At 39.4% G+C, this 23,493-nt stretch overlaps 1 protein-coding gene across 1 annotated transcript; it reads left to right on the top strand.

Annotated features, from left to right (window-relative positions):
- Positions 1-5,175: 5,175 nt before the first annotated feature.
- Positions 5,176-23,273, top strand: ace (angiotensin I converting enzyme (peptidyl-dipeptidase A) 1). Its single transcript, XM_079333876.1, has 25 exons — positions 5,176-5,794; positions 9,178-9,345; positions 9,453-9,540; positions 10,359-10,502; positions 10,582-10,773; positions 11,436-11,533; positions 11,726-11,895; positions 12,314-12,537; positions 12,662-12,806; positions 13,630-13,728; positions 14,315-14,437; positions 14,526-14,731; positions 15,165-15,301; positions 15,594-15,752; positions 16,905-16,992; positions 17,146-17,289; positions 17,831-18,022; positions 18,434-18,531; positions 19,102-19,274; positions 20,179-20,402; positions 20,494-20,638; positions 20,797-20,895; positions 21,159-21,281; positions 21,801-21,985; positions 22,744-23,273. The coding sequence occupies exons 1-25, from the start codon at positions 5,561-5,563 to the stop codon at positions 22,935-22,937; spliced, it is 3,852 nt and encodes a 1,283-aa protein (XP_079190002.1). The 5' UTR covers positions 5,176-5,560; the 3' UTR covers positions 22,938-23,273.
- Positions 23,274-23,493: the final 220 nt, after the last annotated feature.

The following is a 23,493-nucleotide window of genomic DNA, read 5'->3' as shown; positions in this document are numbered from 1 at the left end:
CATATCCTAGATTTAGTGTATTGACATTTTCTCAAATATTTGTGCTTTTACATTTTTACATTTTTTTCAACAGGTTTGACAGAAGTTTTTTTCTTCAGGCATGTTTCGTTCTATTTGTAGGGAAAGTTTGCAAAGTGTGTTCAGTTACAAAACAAACAGTTGCGACTGAAAGTGGAATTTAAGAGCCTAAAAGAAGTGCATTGCTCAGTTACACTGTTATAACTGGTTAAAAAGGATTCTGTACACTCTTGGCATTTTTTCATAGTGATAACACTGCGTTGAGCTTGTGAGACATTTTTTGTGTAATGCTTTGTTGCACTATTTTGCACTTTGCTGACAAAAGAACTTTGTGGTGCTACTAACAGTTACTTCTGCGTATGTGCTTTAAAAAGGACAAATGTGTAAGGTGAGGCCCAAAAGCTGTGTTGGTGGCCATAAAGTTCATGGTTATTTACATTTATACAATAAAGTATTAAAAAAAACATTGAGTTTTTTTCCCATATTTTCAGCCAACTTAAAATTGTAATTTAAGTTATATTAAACTTTCATTGTAAGGTTACTACAAAAAGTCATTTCCATGAATATTAGGTTGGAAAGGAGCAGTATTTTACTTTGGGTTATGCAAATTATTGTGTTAGAAAAACTGACAATTTTAAGTTGGATTAATGCAAAAATATTGATTTGAAAACCATTGAATTATTAAGTACATTTAACTTATTCAATTGTGTTGATTGAACTTATAAAGTTAATTTCAAAGAACTTACACATTTAGGTGTTACCAATTGAAACACTTTAATTAAGTTGGTCCAACTATTTTCTTTTTTCAGTGCAGGGATGGCCCAAAACTAAGTAACAACTAACTAAGTTGAGGTGTGTCAAACATGTGGAAACTAATCCTCTCACTGAGAATCAGGAAAAGGTTTGCGTCTGATCCAGAGTCAATAAAAACAAAGGCTTCAACCGTCTCAGAGTATGATCGCACCATTACTCTAGGTTGAAGACGGGCGGGGTTCGAAATAGTTAATTTGTGACTCACCATGGCTCTCACCTTAACTGGATGATTCTGCTCCTTTACCGATTAAATGACCTAACTGTCCGCAGTAAAGGCAACGACAGTCTCTCATCCTGCGTTGTCTCTCCTCCTGTGTCAGGTGGGTTCTGCCCAATTGCATGGTTTCCTCCGGAACTTCCGGAGGCGCAGAGGAACTGGATTCCGCAGAGAAACGCCAAAGTGAGGGTTGGTTGAAAGTTAACTCCCTCTTCTGGTGAGAAGCGGGACGCTCCATCTTCCGCCCCCTTTTCTTGAGTCTCTTATCGATCTTGATGGCCAGAGCAATTAATCCATCCAGATCTTCAGGAAGGTCTAAAGGAGCGAGTTGATCCTTCATCTTTTCAGATAACCCCTCTAAAAGGCGTCAAACAAAGCAGGTGGGTTCCAGTCACTTTCTACTGCTAACGTGCAAAACTTGATAGCGTAGTCAGATACACGCCTGGCACCCTGCCGAAGTCTCACCAAAACTCTGGAGGCTTCACGTCCAGGCGTAGTGTTTTGAAAAACCTGATTAAATGACTTAGTGAAGGCGGACAGAGTCATGCAGATTGGTGACTTCCTTCCCCATTCTGCTGTGGCCCACGCCTCCGCTCTCCCTTTTAAATGGGAAATAATAAAAGCGATTTTGGCACGATCAGAGGGAAAAGAAGCAGTTTGGAGTTTGAAGTGCAGCTTGCACTGAGTCAGGAAGGCTCTACAGTCACCGGAGTCTCCAGAGAACCTCTCCTGGCGGGAAAGCTGAATAGGAGGCGCGGCCACGACCACCGACAGCGGACTCTCTGTGGCTGCTTCTGGGAGTGACTCCGGAACTGACTGTCCATCAGCGGGAGGCACCGACCTAGCTGGCATCATCTGCATTAAAGAGTTTATCTGAGTGCTCCAACCGGACATCACAAACTCTTGCCGTTCGGCCAACTACTTGACCTGGTAGCAAAGGACGTTGATTTGATGATCCTGAGGGGCAATCCTCTTTCCCTGTGCTTGGATGGTTCCCTGCACGGGATCGGAGTCGGCTGAGTCCATTTCTGGCCAGTTCGTACAATCACGACCAGAACAGAGACTCAAACGCACGACTCAGGGTAAGGCAAAAACAATCCGTTTATTCAGGCAAGGTTCGGCACACGGGTAATCAGTCAGTTCCAGGCAGAGGTACAAAAACGGCAGGCAGGGTTCGGTAAACAATGATCAATCAGTTCCGGGCAGAAGTACAAAAACGACAGGCAGAATCAGGGTCAAAAACAAAGCTGGTTCAGGATCAGAAGTCAATTACAAAAAGTGCTGGTATCGCTGCTATTAAAGACAAGACGAACTGGCACGGAGTGAGGGGAAGACAGACATTAAATACTGAACAGGGGGTGGAGTTAACAAGACACAGGTGAGACACATCAGGTAGTCAGCGGGCTGGGACACACTGGGGGAAGGGCATGCAGCCAACAGACTTGAAACGAGACACAGGATAAGTAACAAGTAAAACACAAGCACAGGACATGATACATGAGGAAAACAGAAATAAACAGACACTTAACCCGGGGATGTGACAAAAACTGCAAATGATCTCTGATTAAGAGAATAAAAATGTCTTCTTAAACAGTGTGAACATGTTAGCTTACATCCCACAGTATACAAACACCCAAACTGTATCACAGCATGCAGTTCCGACGATGTGTGTGCTGAAGATTGGATGTTTTTCGCAATCACAGCTTCTCCACACCTCACAGACTTCCATTAAAGGTACAGCCAAAATCAATTATTGTGCGGGAGACAGCAGGGAAACTACATTGTCAAAACACACACACACACACACACACACACACACACACACACACACACACACACACTGGCACTCATTTCCTTTTTATCCCTTTTTCAGTCACATCATAAAGACCATTTTATAGAATTGTATTTTTTCAGTATAATACAGATATTTTTGGCACGTGTTTCTTTTTAGTCAACCTTTACTTATGTTGTTGTTTTCTGGTTCGACGCTCTAATGACCTGACATTGTCAGCCGTAAGAGTAAAGACTCACACCCTTCAGCAACTGCTCACTTTATCACAGTGCCTCTTTATCCTGTCAATAAACAGCCAGACACCTGCAGACAGTTCACATGTTGTCAGAAATCACGTTTCCAAAGACATCAGCGAGACAGTGGAATAACCTGATATCTCTTTTTAGACACCTTTATTATAGTTACATTTCTATTGTTTGTATCGATATTTATACAGTATGGTGGCTACTTTTAACTGATTGTGGCAGATCTCCCCAAAATGTGAACTTACTATGACCTTGAAACACTCATATATGATCAATACCAATTGTGGTCTCCAGTTTTTACTATTCACCATCTTTTCAGCTGCTGATCAACCCAGGAGCAATGGTATGTTAGCTGTTAATAAATTGACAGATTTCTTACATTTTATGTCTTTTCCATTTAGAGAGTCACAGAAGAGTGAAAAATGGTTGCCATTGGTTAAATAGACTCAATCCTATGAGTTCTTAAGAGTTCATGTTCCTCATGTGTTGAACGTCAGCATGTTTTCAGAAACAACTTTATCTACCTGTATTTTAGATAGAAACATATCTATTACAAAGTAATTATTCCTTCATAAGATAATTTCTGTTGATAAGATTAAACTTTAAAGCCTTTATTGAAGTTTCATTGGTTTATTAGACATTATAAAGAAATGAGTGTTGAGTACTGTAGTCCTATAAACTGCCACTGATTTCAAACTTGCCAAGCTTACACTTTGGACTTAAAGAGGAACCTTTTTGCTTTTTAAAAAAACAAACAAAAACAAAACCCACCAGATGGTGCATTTTTAACTAGTCTGCATGTTTTTTTAATGAACAAATGTAGCATCTGATCCCGAACACATAAAGAAGATTGCAATATATATGAAGTTCATGTTCTCAGGAGAATGATCAGCTGTTTGGCTTCAAAGGGATAACAGGGTTAAATTAAACCAGAAGCCAATTATTAGCCTTTGTTTGGATTGAAGCCTTTTTGTGCTTGGCTAGTAAACATAACAGACTAACAATGTCCAATGTTCACTCTAGCTGTCTCTGAGTTCAAGAAGCTAAATGTTCAGTTACAGAGTCATCGATAACAAATCACTGATATGGCTGTTCCCTCTTGTTCCATTACTCCATTTAATTGGCTCTTTTGATCTTTGTTTTGAAAAGATGTATCAAAATGTGTTCTTCTGGTCGAACTAATTGTATTAATTTATTAACTAGTAAATAAATACATCACCTGCTGGCACTGACTCCCTAGAATTAATTTAATCATGCTTGAGCCTCATTGTTTTTTTGTTTGTTTTTAATTCTGTATTGCCTGTTTATAGATAGTCTAATCATATTTGAACATTATTTTATAACCTTACATAACCTCATTAAAACTGCTCTCCCTGTAGATTCAGTGAAGCTTAATTTGTATTAAGTTTACTCAAGCATTGTAAGAAAGAACATGCTAGTTTCTTCTTCCTAAGAGAAGGAGGTAAACACTTAAGTAGAATATTTGCTCTCTTATTTCAATGACTACTCCAATGCTATTCTGCCATACCTCAGGCAATGAAATAAGGTTCATCACATCCTATGCACTTTGAATTTTCTCTATGAAGATTCCAAGAAAGGAGACAGATTGAAAACGCTGCCACAGATTCCCAGCTGTGAAGCTACTTATTTTTTTAAAAAGACCGAATATTTGCAGGCTCAAAAGAGTAATTTTTCACAATTAGGCACAAGTTAATTGCTCTCTGAATGATTATGTTTTCTGATTTCATTTGTCATAGTTTAATTAAAGTTTTCTTTCTCCGCACTGCAGCAAGATCGACTCAATGGGAGACCCTTACATAGTTTAGTGCCTCTATCTCACTCTTCCTGCTTATCTTCTCTGGCCTATTCAACTGTCAGCCTACAATCCTGTCAGCCCCCTCCTGTTTAATTCCCTTATCCCCTCTCTTTTTCATTCCCTCTGCCTTTATTTCACCCCTCCCTCCCTCTGTTGTCACTAAGCTGAAGGAGGGAACTGAGAGCAAAGTATGTGGAGTCCCTCCCAAACACTCCAGTGCTGCTGACTGGGGATCTGTCTCTCAACAGGCAGACAGTCACTTCTCATCTCTAATTTGCTACAGACAGAGAAACTTGGATTTGATCAGAGATACAGTGCAATAATGGCAGACTGGTAAACAGAGCGAGACAAGAGAGGAATTGTAAAGAAGGGAAGAGGAGAGGGTAATATGTCCAGAGCTGTAAAGTGTTGAGAGGGAAGGCAGCAGAGAAGTGTGGGCAGGGTTACACGGTCCTTAAAAGACGCTCACTTTGGCTCCTGTTCATTTCACCAGCAGGCTGGCTTGCAGGGCTGAGAGGGGGAGACTTGAAGAAGCACATGAGACAACAGCTCCAGGGGAAAGGTGCACTCTCACTTCATTGGAGCAAGTGTATTTTTAGCTTCTAATTCTTCCTCTTTATAGGGTTTTTTTTGCACTCTGTCTGTGGTGGAAACTCGCCATGGGCACTGGCTTGCACACCTTTGTGTGGACTGCGGTTCTCCTTGTGCCAGTCTTTGGACTCTCTGTGGCTCTACCACCAGGCTGGATACCAGGGAACTATGAAAACACGAAAGAAAGCGCGTTAAAGTTCCTGGCCGACTACAACGCCGTTGCAGAGCAGGTGTTATTCCACAGTGTGAGCGCCAGCTGGAACTACAACACCAACATCACCGACCACAACTCACAGCTTCAGGTAGGAGCCTTGATCTCGTTCTCTCATGCTGGTATGAAATTGGCTTCTTTACTGGCACCTCCTAATCCAAATTCCAGCCTGGTCAGGTCATGAATTGAGAATCTGAGCCCTGCTTGACTTGAAGATCACCCCTATTCATCCCTCTCCAGAATTACATGCTCAGTTTCCTCCCAGCGCAGCCAACTCAGCTTGTGTTTTACTGGAAATCTAAAGCAGATCCGAACACCTGCCGCGCAAACATCTACAAGTTTTGAATACATTTCTATGGGGTCTTGCGCACTATTATATTGGCTGTTAGTTCAACCATCTGTTGTATGATATGTTCTGCTTAATAAGTTTATCTTTTGCTGCAGGAGGCAGTTTTGCACACTTGCAGTATTTTTACACATCACCTTTGCAGAAAGTCCAAAATGAGGCATTTTAAGAGGCAGGCTGTGGGACATTAGTGTAACATAAAGGCTGTCATGGTTTGACAGCTTCATATCAATGTATGCTTGAATGCATTTGCATGTCAATAAAGACAAGGTAGTGACTATATCAGCAGTAAAAGCAGGAGGAAAGCACAGTCAGGCAGACAGTGAAATGCTGCAGGAGCTGATGAAACTGCAGAGGTGTAACAGAAATTGCACCTTCAGACGAGTCATGCACAAAGATTCTGCAAACAAACTGTTTCACTCATTCAACTTCATGTGTATGCTTGGACAGCTGTCACAACAGGATTTCAGTACACTATCCAGGTGATCCTCAGCAATTGAACAGGTGTAGCCCCCCTCCACCCTAACACCAGTGTCAGCAGGGTCAGGCTGCAGAATGTGCTATGCTCCCAAGAAAGTGTCTGGGAAATAAGTTGAAGGATGAGGCAGGATTGTAGCTGCCATTTACAAGTGTGACTTTTTTTCCCTGGGTGGGATCAAAGTGGATCAGAGCACTGAGCTGAATCTGATGTGGCAGTTAGAGGGAGATCATGCCTGACAGAGAAATGCTCAAATGAGGATGTTGAAATCATTCAGACAAACTGGTGGATTAAATCATATTTAATGTCAAAACTCTTTCTTCTTTGCAGCGTCAGAGGTGAGGGCGATTGGTTCACATTTAAACAGAGAAGATAAAGAAGAATAACTTTCAGTTCACGTGTCGATTTAAATTGAATAATAAACTGTTCTACATCTGTATTGTTTTAGGAAAACAAGTTTAAGTGGATATCAATGACTAATGTCCTGTAAACCCAGGGTGCCTTCATGTTTCACAATCTACCCAGAAATCCTGTTTCTGTATGAGTAATGTGACTACAAGTGTTAGAACTTGAAATACGATAAGCATTTTGTGTCACCAAGACAGAAGAACTTCTACACTATGCCTCCTTGCAAATTGTACCACTGAGAGCTGCTTGTGTCACACAAAGAGGGAATGATAATAAGCAGAAAAAAGCAGGTCTTATCTTTACTGTCTCTCTGTGAGAATGTGATTATCTGGGTGTTGGCAGGCATGGAAAAAAAAAACACGGTCGAGAAAAAGACAGAGATTGAGAGGAAGAGCACAAAGGTCGTAGTTAATACTTCAACTCACTGTCACCTGTTTTCCCTCAACAAGCCTGTTATTTCAGTGAAGGCTGTGAGGAAGCCAGATAACGGAAGGCTTTAATGAAAACATGACGGGAGGGAAGCTACTGTGCTGTCAGACTTTACAGGATTTGTTATGAACAACTGGTGAGCTGTGCAGTAACTCATTGCTCTGTGGTTCTGTACATCAATATTAGTGTGTCTCCAAATATGGACTATTTTTAAAAAGTCTCACCAATCAGGATGATGCGTTTTTAACCTTAAAATGACATAAAGAAAAGTGTTGCAACAATAAAACGAGTTTTTCCCAGGCAAATAAAAAAAATTGAGTTATATTGCAAAGTAGTGTAAGCATACAGCAGTGCTGTGTCATTTTTTAATAGGAGCAAATCAATGAGAAACACATCTACTAGCCATACAATTTCCATCCATAGCACTGACTCCATCCATTCTATCAGGGCTGTTATTATACACTCAAGGTCTGCAGTGTGTCCATGACCTTCCACGGTGCCATAAAGAAAATCTCCTGACATGTGTTATATATAAGCATGTGTATGAGAGCCAAAGATATTGCTTTTCTTTTTGTTTTACAAATATCATCCTTGAGCGAGGCTTATTTTGCTGCCCTGTCCTCGCTCCTGATATACAGTTAGAATTTTTTATTGATCCTAGAAGAGAGATGTGGTGTTTTAGCTGTCAATGAAGAGACCAGATAATAGATGGAGACATGTTTCCATCTATCACACAGGTATATGAATTTAAAAACAAGAATGTGCAGAATGCAAGCAGCTCTATCATGAAGCTCTACTGCTCACAGCCTAGTAGTCAGTAAAAAACATGAACAAAAGCCGCTTTCACACATGCACTCCTGAAAATTTCTAGAAACAGACTGCATGCCAGAAATTTCCTATTGAAACAAAATGGCAGAGAACAACATACGGGCAAATAGAAAAAAATAATAAAGCAGTTTCAATCCATGCATGGATTAAGTTGCTTGATATCAAAGTTATAACCCCCTGACTCGTTTGTTCCTGCAGCTTTCTTACAATAACCCATCCCCACTTTATGCTGAAGTGTCACCAGTAGGGAGAAGTTTGGCTACTTGCATTCACAGATATGGCTCATCCTGAATTTGTGTGAAAACATCTGTAGTCTCAATGATGTATCGTATTGATTTCTAAAAAGGCATTATAAACTTAATAATTGCACATGGGAAATGTTGACTGAAAAGGAAAAACTGAGGCAGGTTTAATTAATTGCTGAAAGACAGCCAGATGGCTCTTTACTTGTCAATCATATTCAAAATTATGACAAAAAAAGAATAAAAATGTTTCAGTCTGTCAGTCCAATCAGCCATGGCCCTCATTGTGCCTAGATATGGACAACCATTAATAGTAATATAATCAAAACAGATGCATTTTAGAATGTCACCCCTGATGTGTATTTCTGCTGTACAAAATTGTCATTTTAATGTGGGCTCTAAAGGGGATACCTTGGTTTTTGGAGCCAACTTCAAATGGACGCTCAAGGAACTTTTTTTTTGGCGCCTTTGCATTAGCTTCATTGTCAGTGGTTACTTTTTGGTTCAGCTGTTAGATGAGTAAACTAAAGTACAGGCTGCATTATAAGTTTGACTTTACAATGATGTATTTAAATTGATAAAAATATGATAATGCTAAGGACATTTGTTGAGACTGAGACTGAACATAAGAAGTTGACAGTCTCCTACTTTCAAAAGTGAAGCCAATGCAGAAATTACTTTCAGATAGAGGAAAAATGGAAATGCATCCGTTTGATATGTCATTATTCTACTCTGCTCTGTAGGTTCAAGCATCCCTTGATGAGCAAGCCTTTTCCTCAGCATGGGGTTTAAAGGCCAAGGGAGTCTTCACGGAGGCAACTCTAAACACTCTCACTCCTAGTGAAAAGAAACTGATCGGGAAGATCAAGATCCTGGGTGCTGCCAATCTTCCAGAGAATGAGAGAGAGGAGGTTTGTCACGGCTTATATCTTCTACGGGAAACTTGTAATCATGTTTTTGATTTTCTGACCTTTTTGAGCACAAAACACAGACTTCAAGTCTCTTTTTCTGTCTCCAGTATAACACGATTCTCAGCACCATGGACAACATTTATTCCACTTCCAAGGTGCATCCACAGCCAAATGTAAGCTGGAGCCTGGAACCTCGTAAGTACATCCAGTCAGACAGAAGGTCTCAACGTGTATAAACTCTCACATACAGATGTTTAGGAGTAGCTTAAAAGAAGCAGGAAAGGAGAAACGTTTTAAGGAATATGAAACAAACAACAACGTTGAGGGGGGAAGTTTAGAAAGAATTTTTTTTGTAAGTGCTTCAGATCTTATCTGCTGTTTGGAAAGAAACAGGATGGGCAAATGACTTCAGAGGGTACTCCAAAGGAAGTGTTATGGATGTGCCCAGTTAAAAGCTATAGAAACAGCATGCTTGTATTTCAACACTGCCGGCTTCTATTGAGAACAATGGCTCCTTGTTTTGTTTGCAACAACTGCAAAAACTAATTGTGAGAAACCCCTTCCAAGAAATACACAGTACAACCAGAGAACTATTATTTGCACTTAAAACGATCACCTTTAAACATAAACAAGTACATTTTTCTGCCGTCAGGGTGTAGGTGTTGGTTTCTTAGTCCAAGGTGGAGCAAGGTCATTCAAATGTGTGGTTCTTCTCTTCACAAAAACATGGGGTCATTATAACAACACATAGTCTTGTTTCCACTGTTGAAGCCGTCCTATGTCTTTATTTCCTTATTTCCTATTTTAAAGATGAATATTGTTTGAAGAGGACTAGAGTATCAAGCAGTTGACGTAATTCAAAGCTGATCCCTTATTTGTGCACATTCTGGATTTATCCTGCCAAGCGAGCATAAAGTCATCAAGGCATCTTTGTTTTAGGGAAAGGATTAGTTAGGAAGCTATTCACCCTTTTAATAGTGATTGAGGATGTATTATGTGTGTTTTTTTTTTAGATCTAACAGAAATCATGGCTAACTCCAGGAGCTACAAGAGGCTGCTGTACGCATGGGAGGGCTGGCACAATTCGTCAGGTGTTCCTCTGAAGAAGTATTACCCAAAGTTTGTGCAGCTCAGCAACAAAGCGTCTCAGGATGATGGTAAGAAACTCGACTTGACCTTGACAGCACAGGGTTTTTAATGCTAAACGAAATGCTAAAGTATGTGACATTTTTTAAGGATTTGCGGACACTGGAGCTGACTGGCGCTCGTGGTATGAGACTGAGACCTTTGAGCAGGACTTAGAGGGACTCTACAGAACCATTGAACCACTCTACCAGAACCTGCATGCCTTTGTGCGCCGCCAACTCTACAACCAGTATGGCCCAAAATACATCAACCTTAAAGGACCTATTCCGGCTCACCTGCTAGGTACAACATAATGTTTGTATGTTGTTAGCAAACACAATGTGTTGGTTAAACCAATGATATTATTTTTGACTGTAGGAAAACTGTTCGTTGTGAGGAAGAGAGCGTGATCTAGTTTGTGTCACAGAGGGTACAGAGATCTATATGTGAATGTACATTTCCCTGTTGATAGAAATAAAGATAGAAAAAACATTTTATTGATTTTATGTTTTAGTTGGCAGATTAAGACATCTTAAATGAACATGCAGCCTAATTTTCTGATATTCTTCCATTCTGGAAGTCGGTGGCTTTCACATTTTTTTGTGATATATTTAAATCAGCTCATGCATTTTCGATAAGGGAATCTATTGTTTGCTGTTGTGTCACAGCCATAACATCGTCAGAAGCGGAGTTAATAGTAAATGATCAGCAGAAGGTGAACATTTTATTTGACAATCTTACAGTACAATATGTAACTTGCCACATACCCCAATCCATGCCAGTCTCTTAAGGTTTCATCACATTAACAGTCTTTGTTTAATAAAGTCTTGGAAAATGATCAGAGATTTAATCACTCCTGTGGGCTGATCTCATTACTGTGAATGAGGCCTTTCCTTTGGTGCCTCTGAGCAGAGTATCTCATAACAAGAATTGTTGCTTAAGTGTGTTTTCTTCCTCACCCTCAGGAAATATGTGGGCCCAGACCTGGAACAATATTTATAGTATGATGATCCCATTTCCCGACAAACCCAACATCGACGTGACGGATGAAATGGTCAAACAAGTGAGTGTGGGGTGGAAGACTCTGGGCCATTATGATGGATTGTAGGAAAGAAAACTCATACTTCAGGTCATACTTGCACAAATTGTTAGCCAAAAACATCAGACATCTCACAAATCAAAGTCTTCATTTCTTAGGTGATATAGTTTAATCAAGAAATTCACTTTGGTCTCTGGGATTGTTTTCCTTTGACAGGGCTATGATGCCAACCGCATGTTTCGTGTGGCAGAGGAGTTCTTCACGTCTTTGGGTTTAAAGGAGATGCCTCAGGAGTTCTGGAACGAATCCATGTTGGTGAAACCTGAAGGCCGAGAGGTTGTGTGTCATGCGTCGGCCTGGGATTTTTACAACCGCAAAGACTTCAGGTAAAATGCATTAATTTAATTACCAGTGGGGTATCAAGTGAGTTGTTGTTATAATGTCTTCATTGCAAAACGATAAGCTCAAAATGAACCTGCAGCACTTCAGATTTCAAAGACAGCGTTAAACATGAAGTTATAAGGACGTTTATAGCCAATTGCATTGCATGACTTTGACTTTTAACTGGGTTTTTTTAACCTTGGTGGCAGTTTTATTGGAAGTTTATTAAAAATGTTAACTGAACCCAAGATGCACACAGTGTCACGGTAAATTACAAATGCGTTATTCTGCAGATTCGACACATATTAGTTGAATTACTTTTCGTGTGCACTGTTAATATTTAGAGTTTTAACTCAGCCTTTAACTCAAACAAACTTGAAGATACAAAATCATTATGAATTATATTGCTGTTTAATCTCCAAGGATCAAGCAGTGCACTACAGTGACGATGGAACAGCTCTTCACCGTGCATCATGAGATGGGTCATGTTGAGTATTACCTGCAGTACAAAGACCAGCCTGTGGGCTACCGTCGTGGAGCAAACCCTGGTTTCCATGAAGCTATTGGCGATGTTTTGTCTCTGTCTGTTTCCACACCAAAGCATCTGAACACCATTAAACTGTTGGACTCTGTGACTAATGACATTGGTAAGAAGAGTGACAAAATGTTACTAAATTGTCTTCACACAAAAAATTAAGCAATAAGATGAATTATTCACTTTCTAGTTAATTCTCAACTGTTAAAAGTTGAACACCCTATGTCTTCCTCCAGAAACTGACACCAACTACCTGTTAAAGATGGCTTTGGAAAAGATAGCCTTCCTTCCCTTTGGTTACCTGATCGATCAGTGGAGATGGGGTGTGTTCAGTGGACGTACCCCTGAAGAGCGCTACAATGCAGACTGGTGGTACCTCAGGTAGGCTATGGGTTATTTAAAAAGAGGAGTTTACAATTTTCAGGAAAAACTTCTAACTTAGTTTTGGACCGACAAAATAGATACCACTTTCATGTATCTGAAGTAAATATGAAGAATGGTAAGTTAAGTTACTATACAGAGGCTACATCAGTGGTGATTTGATTAGTAAAAAATGTAAAACATTGGACAGTGCAAGGTTTTTTTGTAACATGTACAAGGGTCAGTTTTTTTCTTGACTGAAACTGTGGTGGCTGGACTTTAAAATGTGCTTACATAAGCCTGACAGCTGTCAAGCACAATGTGAACAAGTTGGTGTCAGAGGAAAAATTATTTTTTTCCCATTAACCTCATTCAAATATTTTATGATTGTGCTTTTATAACAGATGAAGCAGACAGTGGTATATTGCTGGACAGCAGTGTTAAGAAGTCAAAGGATGAAGTGTGAGAAGAGCTGGAACTGAAACCTATTAAAACCTTTTCAAGCTCTCAAAAACACTGTAACAATCTTAATGATAACGGACAAAAGTAAAACAGATAAACAATGAAACCTAAGGTTCTAAGGTGCTTAGGGTTCCTATAGATTTTTGTGGTAACCTTGTGACAATGAGCAACAACAGCTTGAGTCCTGCTCTGTACTTACTGATCATTCTCACCAGTTTTGATACTTATGGGTTTCTGTGATTTGATGAGTTTCTGGAAAAAGAGCACACATACCCAGATGACAAACTTCATCATCATTACAAGGCGATGATTAACTTTCCAAATGCTCCTGTCTGTGTTACATAACCCATATTCTAAATGTGTGTCTCATTTCTTTTTAAAGGACAAAATATCAAGGCATCTGCCCACCCACCAGGCGTTCAGAGGAGCACTTTGATGCTGGGGCAAAATATCACATCCCTGGAAACACACCGTACATCAGGTAGCATCCTGTTCCAGCACCAAGCATGTCATAGTGTACACTAAGAAGACATAAGGACGTCCGTTCTATATATTTCACTTTTCCCAACTTGCATTTCATCATTTTTAATGCTTGGATAAAGAGGACAGAACAAACACATACAGTTAGTTATTATAGGCTGGCTCCTGTTCTCTTTTAGAGCACAATACCCATGAATGTGCTTACATGCACATGTGCCTGCATAAATGTATTAAGGTACAGGGGAAATAAGTGAGTAATGTGAATTGTATGACCATGCAAGAATGGCCAGTGATCTGGGATTTAAAGTATTTTATGCTGTAACCAGGACTGAATTAGAGAGTCTGGATGTGGTTTAAACAACAATATTATCCAACAATAACAGGAAACAAAGACAGGAGGCTCCTTAATAAAAGTTTCTGACCTCACATGGTTTGAATGAGTTTATAATGATGTAAGAATTGACAAAAAAAATGATGCACGCTTAGAAATGCTTTTTTTAAAACCTCAATTTTCATTTTGACCTATGAATTTGTCATGTAAATGTAATTCACAAAAGAGATGACACAGCGTTTACTTCCCCCTGCAGGTATTTCGTCAGCTTCATCCTGCAATTCCAGCTTCACGAAAAACTGTGTGAGGCAGCCAATCACACTGGTCCTTTGCACACGTGTGACATCTACCGCTCCGCAGAAGCAGGGGCCATTTTGAAGTATGTGAAATGTTTACACAGGGCATGAGTGCTGGTTTATATAATGAAGCAGTGAAGGTGAACTACAGCTTCATCTTCCATTCTCTAGGAAAATCCTCCAAGCAGGCTCCTCCAAACCTTGGCCTGAAGTGCTCAATGAAGCTATTGGCACCAACAAGTTGGATGCCAACTCACTGATGAAATACTTTGACCCAATCATTCAGTGGCTGGAAAAGCAAAATGTGAATGAGACCTTGGGATGGCCTGACTTTAACTGGGTACCACCCATCCCTGAGGGCTACCCTGAGGATATTGGTAAGATGTTTGCTCAAATTATTCAAAATTAAACCTAAACCATAATGAATAGATACAATCAATAAACATTAGGAAAAAATACAAAATACCCCAAAAGAGTTTTAAAAAAATAAAATAAAGAAAAGCACAATAAAAAACATTTGACCCTCAACATTTGAGTAAATAAGCATGTAAGAAAGAGAAGATAGGTAAGACTTTACAATTGTGCAGAACAAATGAGAGCAGTTGCAATGTTTTATTTTGCTCTGGTATAGGGTTGTGCAGTCTGATTAAATAATTCCTCTGCATGCTAAATCCAAAGCTTAAAATAACAAGTCTGTTTGCATATTTTAATTCTCGGTGAGATGGTTTTTGTCAGACCTCACAATCTATAGAATATATCCTTTATTCCTTGATGTCCGCTGATATATATTTTTTATTTTTTATTACACAGACAAGAATACAGATGAGCTTGATGCAAAGGCATTTCTGAGCGAGTACAACAGCACTGCTGAGGTCGTGTGGAACGCCTACACTGAGGCTTCCTGGAAGTACAACACGGACATCAACGAGGCCAATAAGCAGGCCATGGTGAGATCCTGAAAGATCTACTTTAATTTAACACTGTCAAGCATTATGTGTAATCAAAAAAGTTTGTGTCATGTTATGAATTAGGGTTCAAACATAAAAAGTGATTACCTCATTAAATTGTGTTTACTAATCAGTAATGGATTGACTGTTTAGCTCATCTATGAAGCGCTTCCTTGTTACCTACTGTACGTACCGATTGTTAATCTTTTTGACCATCCATCCAATCACATGGCTTCCTCTGACACATAATGTAAAAAGACATTATTGTAAATGTTTTCATTACTCATATCAGCTTGAGAAGAACCTAGAGATGTCAGCTCACACCCTGAAGTACGGACAGAAGGCCCGTCAGTATGACACTACTGACTTCCAGGACGGCTCGGTCAAACGCATCATCAATAAACTCAGCGACATTGAGAGGGCCGCGCTGCCCTCTGCACAACTGGAAGAGGTATGACGAAGAAGATTCCGTCTGACAAACGTTTATTTGGAACAGCTGATGGTGCAAAGAAGCCAAAAGCAGATCTTCCAAGCTCAGAATGAGCTCTAGAAACCTGCAGTGTAAACCTGTCGTTAGACCTCATGTAATGTACTCCAGGAGACTGGAGACTGACGTGGATGAAATGTAATTACGTAGCATCCCAATTAGAGCTTCATAGATTCGAAGGCGCATGAGTAAATCTCTTCTCACAGAGAAGGTAGGATGCAGTGATGGGTGCTGTAAGCATCACCTGTAATACATCTATGCAAACTGCATCTAGAGGTTTTAAAGTTGCAGCCGAGGCATGCCTGTACGTATGTCACCATAAAAAAGTTGCCTCAACCAGAATTTTTCTGCAGTGCAGGGGAAAGTAAAGATGTATTCCTGTAGAAAAGTCATAAAGAAGTTGGTAGTAGGTTCTAGGGCTAGGAACAATGTCGAGAACTGAAGTAACAAAAAGTAGTCCTCTAGGTGTGCTAACGTTAGACTGCTAATGAGACTCTCACCCAGAATACCCAAAGATCTAAAAATGAACTGTATTAACATTCACCAAATTCACTCAGCTGCAACATTCCTTTTACGTCAAGTTCGTTGTGTGATGCTACTGTTATGACATCTGAGTGTGTTCCAATAATAACACAAGACATTCTGCCAAACTCTAAAAACCTCCCTGCTTCGAGGTTGATCAGCTACTCAACACGAAAGGCAATGGATAATGAACATACAAATGGACATGAGCTAATTTGATGTTAAACAACATAGCCTACTTGATTACTTAATATTTACCATTAGACAACAGCTAATGCTAGCATTCAACTACTTCCTAGTTAAAAGTAGTGTCAGCCAGGGAGTTGCTAAGAAGTGGTTTTAAATCATCTCGTCTTGTAAGCAATGTTTGCAAATGGCCATGTGAGATAGCTAATAAGTCATCAAATATGCTGTTTTAACCTGATGTCCCTCCAGTTTTCACTGTTCATTGTCGTTCAGATGCTAATCACTCTAGAAGAGTTGAAAGAAGTCTCAAACTCAAACTTAGTGTTACCAATCAACATTCAATATAAACTTAATGGTCACTTGTTCATTTGTGATCAAATACCTAACACTTATGCCTTTTCCTTTTAGTACAACAATCTTCTATCCAACATGGAGACCAAGTACAGTGTGGCTCAGGTCTGCAGAGAAAATAAGACGTGCCATCCACTGGATCCAGGTTAGAACATAGCAGCATACTTAGAATTAGAATATATGGCAGTCACAGTTCAAAGACTTTAAAGTCCAAGTAAAATTGATCATGCAGTTTCTTTGACTTGTTAAAAATAGTCCAGGAAATGAATGCTTTTTTTTTTTTTTTTACTGGCTTCAGATCTCCAGAAGATCATGGCCGAGTCCAGGGATTACGATGAATTGTTGTTTGCCTGGAAAGGATGGAGAGATGCTGCCGGCAAGGTTCTTCGCCAGGATTACAAGAGATATGTGGAACTGGCCAACAAAGCTGCCACCCTCAATGGTATGACTTGGAGGACTAGTTTATGAATCAATTCTTTCTCCAGCAAAGTTAGGTGGTCTGGAGGTAGAGGAGGTACAATTAATCTTGTAGAGCAGTAACACAATTTGAGCAGCAGTCTAAAATTTGATTTACAGATACTCTCTTAGGGTTCTTGGAAAGAAATAATTTTCCCGATAAACTTCTGCGTTGACTGATGTTGTCACTTCAGAGATAGGCTAGCTGTTTCTGCTGGTTTCTTGTGTTAGTGTTGAAACAAGTAATCAATCTAGTTGCATGTACATAACATTGGTTCCATTTTTCTCAATCAAGATCTTGTGTTGTTGTTGAATTCTTTCTGTTTTTGCTGGCATTTGAATTTGCAAAAAAAATGTCATGGACAGCTAGAAAAAAACTAAATACTAAAAAGGAGTTTGTAATATTTAATATTAAACTTACCATTAAAGATATTTTTTAATTCAAAATAATTAATTTTCGTGAGAAGTTGGAAATGATGGAAGTACATATTACCAATTAATACTTTCATCACTGGCAATGCCTGTAGGTCACACTGATAATGGTGCTTTCTGGCGCTCCCTGTATGAGACTCCAACTTTCGAGGAGGACCTGGAGACTCTGTGGAAGGAGCTGGAGCCTCTCTATCTAAATGTGCACGCCTACGTCCGCAGGGCTCTGTACAAAAAGTATGGCTCCAAGTACATCAACCTGAAGGGGCCCATCCCTGCTCATCTACTCGGTGAGTTACAAACAGAACTATTCTGTATTTCATGAACCTGTACTGTGTGTATACAAATATTTGATTATTTTGTTGCAGCCTCCATAAAAATGACTCTGTGATAATGCCCGCCCTTAAAGAGGTTGAGGCTAACGTCTTCTCAGTCAAGAATGCACTTCAGTGAATATTTCATTGAGGAATATAAAGGATTCAAACACATAAGCCCAAACTCTTCTTTTATGTGATATTCTGCCGTTGACTGCAGTTTTATTTGGATTTAGGTGGGATTTGATTTTCTTACAGAGGTATCACCCATGAGATGGCAAGTGGCAGCTTCATGCAGTCAAAAATCCCACTCGCTCTAACTCTGGCAGTTAATAGATCTGTGAAGCCATAGTTAGGATGTTTGATTGCTGTCGTCTCTCCACTCAGGAAACATGTGGGCACAGACGTGGTCTGGCATAATGGATCTGGCCATGCCCTTCCCACATGCTACGCAGGTTGATGCCACTCCTGCCATGGTAGCACAGGTAAATGAACACATAAATGCTGTTACATAATAGGGACCACAGAACACACTCACTTTACACACATCCATGCACTCTTCCAGCACTCACCATGCTGCTTTAGAGGTCAAAGATCAGTTTGTATATTGAAGGATAAATATAGATGCTTTTAGAAGCACTTATAAAGCAGCAGTCATTCATTACTGACATGAAGTGTGCTCCAAAATAGATTCAATGTGTTTTCTCCTATCTTAGAACTGTATTGTGTTTACACAAAATGCAGTCATCCATTTTCAAAATGTAGCTGTTTCCAAACTTTAAGTATCTCATTGCCTCAAAACTGTTTGTACTGTATTTCTTTGTGAATATAGCCTATTAAAGCCCCAAAATGTAACAACTACCCAACATGTAACAATAACCTGAAATGTAACAAAAAAGTAACACAACCCAATATGTAATAGCTGGTTGATAATGCAACAAAATGCTTAACCCAAAACGTAATACTTTTTGCCCAAACTGAAACAAGTTGTATGTTGCCACAGAATGTGCTAACATACCCACATCTTCACTGTTGCTATGTTTTTTTCTGTTCAGGGCTGGAATGCCACTAGAATGTTCCAGGAATCAGACAATTTCTTCACCTCACTGGGTCTGCTGCCGATGCCGAAGGAGTTCTGGGACAAATCCATGCTGGAGAAGCCAACTGATGGACGCCAGGTGGTGTGCCATGCGTCTGCATGGGACTTCTACAACAGAAAAGACTTCAGGTAGAAAAACAAATTGCAGTATGCAGATTGTCGATGTGGCCTTGCACAAACTTTATGAAGGAACTTCAAAACTTGGGAGTGACAGACTAAAGTAATGTAGAGATGCGGAAACTACAGTAAAGAAATGTGACATTTTAGACATCCAGGTTTTGTATTCTTTTATATTTATCTTGGTCCAGTTATTGGAGGTTCGCCTTCCTTAACTCTGTAATAATTTACCATTAACAGTCTTGGTGGGATAGTGCTCTTGTTAATGGAGAAGACCAGCTTTCCTTTAAATACACAGCACTAAATATCTGTAATTTACAAAAAATCAAACTGAAAAATCTAAAAGGAAGTTGATTTGTGTTGTTCTAATTCTACTGTGGAGGCAGCTAAATATGTGCAGCACTGAAGTCCAAAGCAAATATTCCCAAGGGGACGATAAAGTGTTCTGTATCTGATCGTAACGTATCATATAGGATCTTAACATTTCTTATCATAACGTAACGTATTGTATCTTATTCTATTGTATCTCATCATATCGTAATGTGTCATATTGTATATATTGTATTGCATGGTATCATATCTCAACGTACCGTATCGTATCTTATCCTATCTTAATGTATCATATTGTGGTGTGTCATAAATTGTGTTAAAACACAGACAAGATCATTCATTTCATTATAGTTGGAACAAAATTTGCTCAGTCCTTCAGTTTTTTTCTTTAGATTCTGTGCCACTAGTACTGTATATGTTATAAATATAAGAATACTTTCTAACTAAATCCAAAGATATTTATACTTAAGATTTAAAAAGTACATTTTCAGCCATATGTGGGTGAAGTAAAATGAAGTGCACGGAGGCCAGGAAGATATAATCATGGGTTTTCAAGATGTTATGATGTCCATGCTTGTACCTCAAGGATCAAACAGTGCACTGTGGTTACGATGGATGACCTGATTACGGTGCACCATGAGATGGGTCACGTCCAGTACTTCCTGCAGTACAAAGACCAGCCTGTGTCTTTCCGTGATGGAGCAAACCCTGGTTTCCACGAGGCTATCGGAGATGTACTCGCCCTGTCTGTGTCCACGCCTGGACATCTGAAGAGCATTGGCCTCTTGGACAAAGTAGAAAACAATCATGGTGAGAGGCTGAGACCACCAGTGCTTTACAGGTATATGAAAAACAAGATATAATAAGCTAATGATTTTTCTTTTTTTGTACGTTAATTTAGAGAGCGAGATCAACTTCCTGATGAGCATGGCTCTCGACAAGATCGCCTTCCTGCCTTTTGGCTACCTAATGGATCAGTGGAGATGGAAGGTGTTCGACGGACGCATCCCTTCAACTGAGTATAACAAAGAATGGTGGAACCTCAGGTAAAGTTCACCTGCATTTTTACAACTATTAAGAACACATTTATTTTATGGAATATATTAAGTTATTTTTGTACAAATTATTAACTATGTAGTAAATGATTGCCTTAGTTTATTATTTACTACAATTACAACTTAATTGTGTGGTTGTTGCACTGCAGAATGAAGTACCAGGGTCTGTGTCCACCTGTGACCCGCACTGAGGATGACTTTGACCCAGGTGCAAAGTTCCACATCCCTGCAAATGTGCCCTATGTGAGGTAAATCTTTATGATTCATCAGAACAAACAGGGGAACTGATAATTTAGCACAGAACTAAAGATTTATTTATGGGAGTGCCTTCAAACACTCCCATAAATAGATAAGATAAAAACACTTCCCAGCCATAATGTGCTTTATCTCACATGGCTTAAAAATTATCATACACCATTATGAGCAACTGATGTGAGTGTGTTTGTAACTGAGTTTCTCTGTTTCCCGCTTGCTCAGCCTTGAAATAAATACTTTAATGAATTTCCATTAGGTACTTTGTGAGTTTCATCATCCAGTTTCAGTTCCACAAAGCTCTGTGCAAAGCTGCTCAACATCAAGGGCCTCTACATACCTGCGATATCTACAAATCCCAGGAGGCAGGGAAGCTGATAGGGTAAGTCCACACAACTGTATGTCACCACTGATTCTCTTTCAACCAAGATATCCAGTATCCAGATCCCATGGTATATTTGTTAAATGAAAAATCAAAACAATAATTACATTAAAGTTTCAGTCAAATTACATTCATAAGACATTAAAAAAATATTGTATGTTCAGTATATGTCCAAAGGGTAAAGGGACAGCATTTCTATTGCACTAATTACATTCACCCTTTAACCCTGAAAACAGAGAATCCAAACAGGAGAGCTACTTTCTCACAAATTTAGGACAATTTAGAGGTAAAATCAAAAATTGAATATGTTGTACATTCAGAAATTTTTAAAAAAGTGAATGAACTAAAATGAGAAAATTATAATATTCTCTAATATACCGTGTGTAAAACTCTTTTCCCTTAGAGGTGATTTCAGTATTGTTCTGTAAAGAAAGCTGGAAGAAGGTGCTTCACACCATCTGTGTTTGAATCCTGTTCTCCTCCCTGACTCACCTCTCTGACTTACTCTCTTGTTCTAAGTGATGTGATGAAGCTCGGCTTCAGCAAACCCTGGCCCGAGGCGATGGCTATGATCACTGGCGAACCTAAAATGACCGCCCAGCCGCTCATGGAGTATTTCCAGCCTCTTATTAAATGGCTTGAAGAGGAGAACAAGAAGAACAATGACGTTCGCGGGTGGCCCGAATATGACTGGAAACCTTCAAGTATGTCCAACACACTTTTGCAAACAGAACAGAGCACATACTTTCATACATTCATAGATACACACATTAAAATACACACATGTAGGAAAATTGTGTTAAATGAGTTTTCCAGTCACAAAGCCAAATGTGTTTTGAACGCCTTCCCGGGAGAAAAACAGTGGTTGCAATGTCTCTACACAGAGGCATTTATGTTGTTTTTCTGCTCTGCTGAAGCTGAGAGTGGAATCAATCTGCAGCTCCTCTTGTTTTACTGATGAGATCTTGCTGAAAGGATGCGTACAGATGAAATTGATGAGATTCTCAGCAACACAGAGAAAGAGATAGTAGGAAACAGAGACTACAGCTGTTGCAGCACAGAACAAAAGATAAATAAGAATATAATGGAAAGATGTAAAGGAAGTGCTTGATGTAGATTATGCTTTGTAAAAGAAGGATAAATCACCCTGCATTTCACCATTTTGAAATGTTGAGTTTCAACAAAAAGCCTGTCACACTTAAGAAGCATTAAATTCCTGAGTTTCATCCAGTTTACAAAGCTGCACCAGCTGCAGTTCCAGACCTGGAACAGAAAAGAAGCCAATAACAGCAGTCGACAGTTTTCACTTTGTAGGAATAGTGATATTTTCTTCTTTTTGCAGTATTTGTGTTGATCGTTTCCATTGAGCTGCAGTCAATTTGACTGAGGTTTTAGTTGTTTACATTAAATTATAAAGTATAAAACCGTAATCTTACTTGGTTTTTATTTGTTTGACCTACAGGTGAACCTCCAGCTACTAAAGTGGACTTCCTTGGCATGAGTGTGAACAGCCCAGCTGCCATAGCAGGTCAGTGGGTCCTGTTAGTCATTGGCATTGTCCTCTTGTTGGCCACCATCCTTTTGGCCTACAAATACAGGAAATCAAAAAAGGCTGAAAAGTCCACTTCCTTGTTGGAGCTCAAGCAGAAGGACTAGTGGACAGTGACAGCTAACTGTAGCTAGCACAGTGCGAACCTCAATGTGAACATCAGTGTTTGTGTACTGTACATCTGATTAAATTTGCCCTTCTTTTGGTCTGCCTCCTTATCCAGTCTTGTATATTTATTGTATACACTCGGAGTCAAATTATTTTTGCCTATGCAAAAGATTATTACACTTTTGTAATTTATTTGCAATATTTGAATGCTTAGGGAGGAAATGTTGTAAATGAATGTTTGTAAAGTCCTTAATTGTGTCAACATTTTTGAATATTTGATTTATTTTCATCTTTTGTTGTTCCTCTGCATTTCTACAATAAAGACATTAAATATATATTCTGCTTTTGTGTTCAACAAAAAATGATTGTCGCAATTCAACTGCAAAGACTGTTAAAAGTAATTTAATGACAATGAAACTGCACAGTAAAGAACAAAGCCACCACAGAAAACAATGTGTGCCTCAGTCAGCCCCTCCCTCTTCACTCAGAGTCCATAGAGTCTCTGTAGGAGACAGTCACAACGTGAGGCCTTTTAGGTAACACAGAGTACCGTGG

Source organism: Symphodus melops, assembly GCF_947650265.1.
Source record: "Symphodus melops genome assembly, chromosome: 21".
Classification (NCBI taxonomy): Eukaryota; Metazoa; Chordata; class Actinopteri; order Labriformes; family Labridae; genus Symphodus; species Symphodus melops.
The sequence above is the reverse complement of the archived record's forward strand: the minus strand, read 5'-3'. Positions and strand labels throughout refer to the sequence as shown.

Excerpts from the sequence above, each read along its gene's own strand:
- ace (XM_079333876.1), top strand. The coding sequence starts at position 5,561 with ATGGGCACTGGCTTGCACACCTTTGTGTGGACTGCGGTTCTCCTTGTG. Across the intron at positions 16,993-17,145 it reads GTGCCATCCACTGGATCCAG|ATCTCCAGAAGATCATGGCC; the intron begins GTTAGAACATAG and ends TACTGGCTTCAG. Across the intron at positions 20,639-20,796 it reads AAAGAATGGTGGAACCTCAG|AATGAAGTACCAGGGTCTGT; the intron begins GTAAAGTTCACC and ends GTTGCACTGCAG.